The sequence below is a fragment of the Didymella exigua genome (genome assembly GCF_010094145.1).
Source record: "Didymella exigua CBS 183.55 unplaced genomic scaffold M421scaffold_1, whole genome shotgun sequence".
NCBI lineage: Eukaryota > Fungi > Ascomycota > Dothideomycetes > Pleosporales > Didymellaceae > Didymella > Didymella exigua.
In genome coordinates this window covers 1,699,473-1,701,364 of record NW_022984775.1, presented here as the reverse complement: position 1 = coordinate 1,701,364, position 1,892 = coordinate 1,699,473, and the positions used below count along the sequence as shown (strand labels likewise).

The window sequence follows — 1,892 nt, the reverse complement described above, 5'->3', positions numbered from 1 at the left end:
CAGCAATGCAAGCTAAGAAATGCAGAAACAAAAGTTGCGGCGCAATAGAGTGTATAATTTTTGGTAGGTTTTGTATAGAACATGTTCCGCAAGCAGTGCACTATAAGGATAAGGAATGGTAGGATAACCTTCCCTGTTAACCTAATGCCTTGTACTAGGGTAACCTACTTACAATTAGGGTTAATAACGGTAACCCACTCGCGATCACCTGGCTGAACAAGCTCTGGCTGAGCACGTCTCTCTAAGCCTGTTACAACCTTTAAAGACAAAGCAACGCCTATCTAGAACCTAGTTTTATTAAAGTTGTGCACGTTGTTGTTGCAAACGCTATACTTAACTTAAGTATCCTCTACTAGCTTAAACCACGCGCTAATTATCTTAGGATCTTCCTGTAGTATCCTCTGTCTATCCTTAGCTTAATTAAAGGCTATTTTAAGCTTGTCTAAACGCGTCACAAGCCTGCTAGCCAATAGTTTACTAACAGGCTCTTCACTACGCACACTAAGTATCTTATTAGCTATATCTGCCACCTTACATAGCTAGGGCGCAAATCCTCACGAATCAAGGTAAAGTATATACTAGACAATTGTCTGCCCCTCTAGTATAGTAAGTTTCTAGCAATTAGCGCGTACGTCTAGTTAAAACATAATATTGTAAAGGCAATTAGAGACCTACTAATAAGGTACGTTTAATGCTCTAGCAGCGCTGTAGATACTGCAAAATTAGCTAGCATAGAAGGCCTAGATAGCAAGGATAACTCTGCCTTCTCTAGTAGTATTCTGAAGTTGTTGTTGTTAAGGCATGTTGTGTTAGGGTAAAAGGTGGTCGTGCCAAGAGAAAGTGGCTAGTTCGGTGATATGGCCGGCTCGGTGATAATCTACGTTAAGGGTTTCAGCGAATTGTAATAACTGTCAGGGTGTTGCTTGGTGTTTTAGACTCCCACGTACTGTTGTCCACAGTAGGTGGCGTTGGCGTGCGCAGCCGTACTTCAAGCTTCGATAGCACAGCCTCTAGGACAAGTGGGACTAGGCCAGCACCTCTAAATCCTCCCTGGATGTTACCCTCTGTGATTGAGGCGTTAAAAGCTGCTTTGAAGCACGGCAAGAACTCAAGTTTAGTAATACGCGTAATCTTGCTGCGCATTAGCCGCTCAGCTTGGCGGCCATAGGCCTTCTTCAACAGAGAAAAACAGCCTACGTCAAGTGGCTGTAGTAGGTGCGACAAGTGTGGAGGCATACACAGGGTAATAATCTTGTGTTCCTTGCAGTACTGGTGGAATTTGACTAAGTTGTGGCTCTTGTGGCTGTCTAGAATAAGCAGCTAATAGCTGCTAACAGTGCGCGCCTTTGTGTGCTTATTAAAGTGCTTTAACTACTTAACTCTAAGCTTGTTATTAGTCTAGTTGTTGTTAGAGACATTAAGAACCTAGTTGTTAGGTATACTAGGCTCCTTGTACTAGGCAGAGAGGTAGTGCTTGCTAGAGAAGATAATAAAGGGTGGGATAGACCAGCCCTTCGCGCAGATGCCTTAGATGATACTAGTCCACTCTTGGTTGCCCTACTGCACTGCCTTTGGTCTCCCTTAACGCTCATAGCCTGTAACAACAGCTCCTATTAATATAACGCCTATTATAAAGCTAGATTTATTAAAGTTGTAGGTGTCTTTATCTTGTGTACTATACTTAGCTTTAGTATTCTCTACTAGTTAGAACTAGTCCCTAACTACCTTAGGATCCTTATAAAGAGCTCTCTTATAGTTATACTTACAATTAAATTTAACTTTAAGCTCTAGCTGACGTTTAACAAAGTTGGCAGCCTAGTTCTTGCCAACGTAGGGCTGGTGGCGCTCAGCAAGCAGAGAATTGGCCATATCCTCTACATCAGCAAGCTGGG

The 1,892-nt window shown here is 42.7% G+C and overlaps 1 protein-coding gene across 1 annotated transcript; it reads right to left on the bottom strand.

The window, feature by feature from the left end:
* Window positions 1-164: 164 nt before the first annotated feature.
* M421DRAFT_50224 (uncharacterized protein) lies at window positions 165-1,704 on the bottom strand (the record flags this gene model as incomplete). Its single annotated transcript, XM_033594808.1, has 2 exons — window positions 165-257; window positions 1,606-1,704. Coding segments are annotated over 2 exons (192 nt in total), but the record flags the coding sequence as incomplete, so codon positions are not given.
* Between the last annotated feature and the right edge of the window lie 188 nt (window positions 1,705-1,892).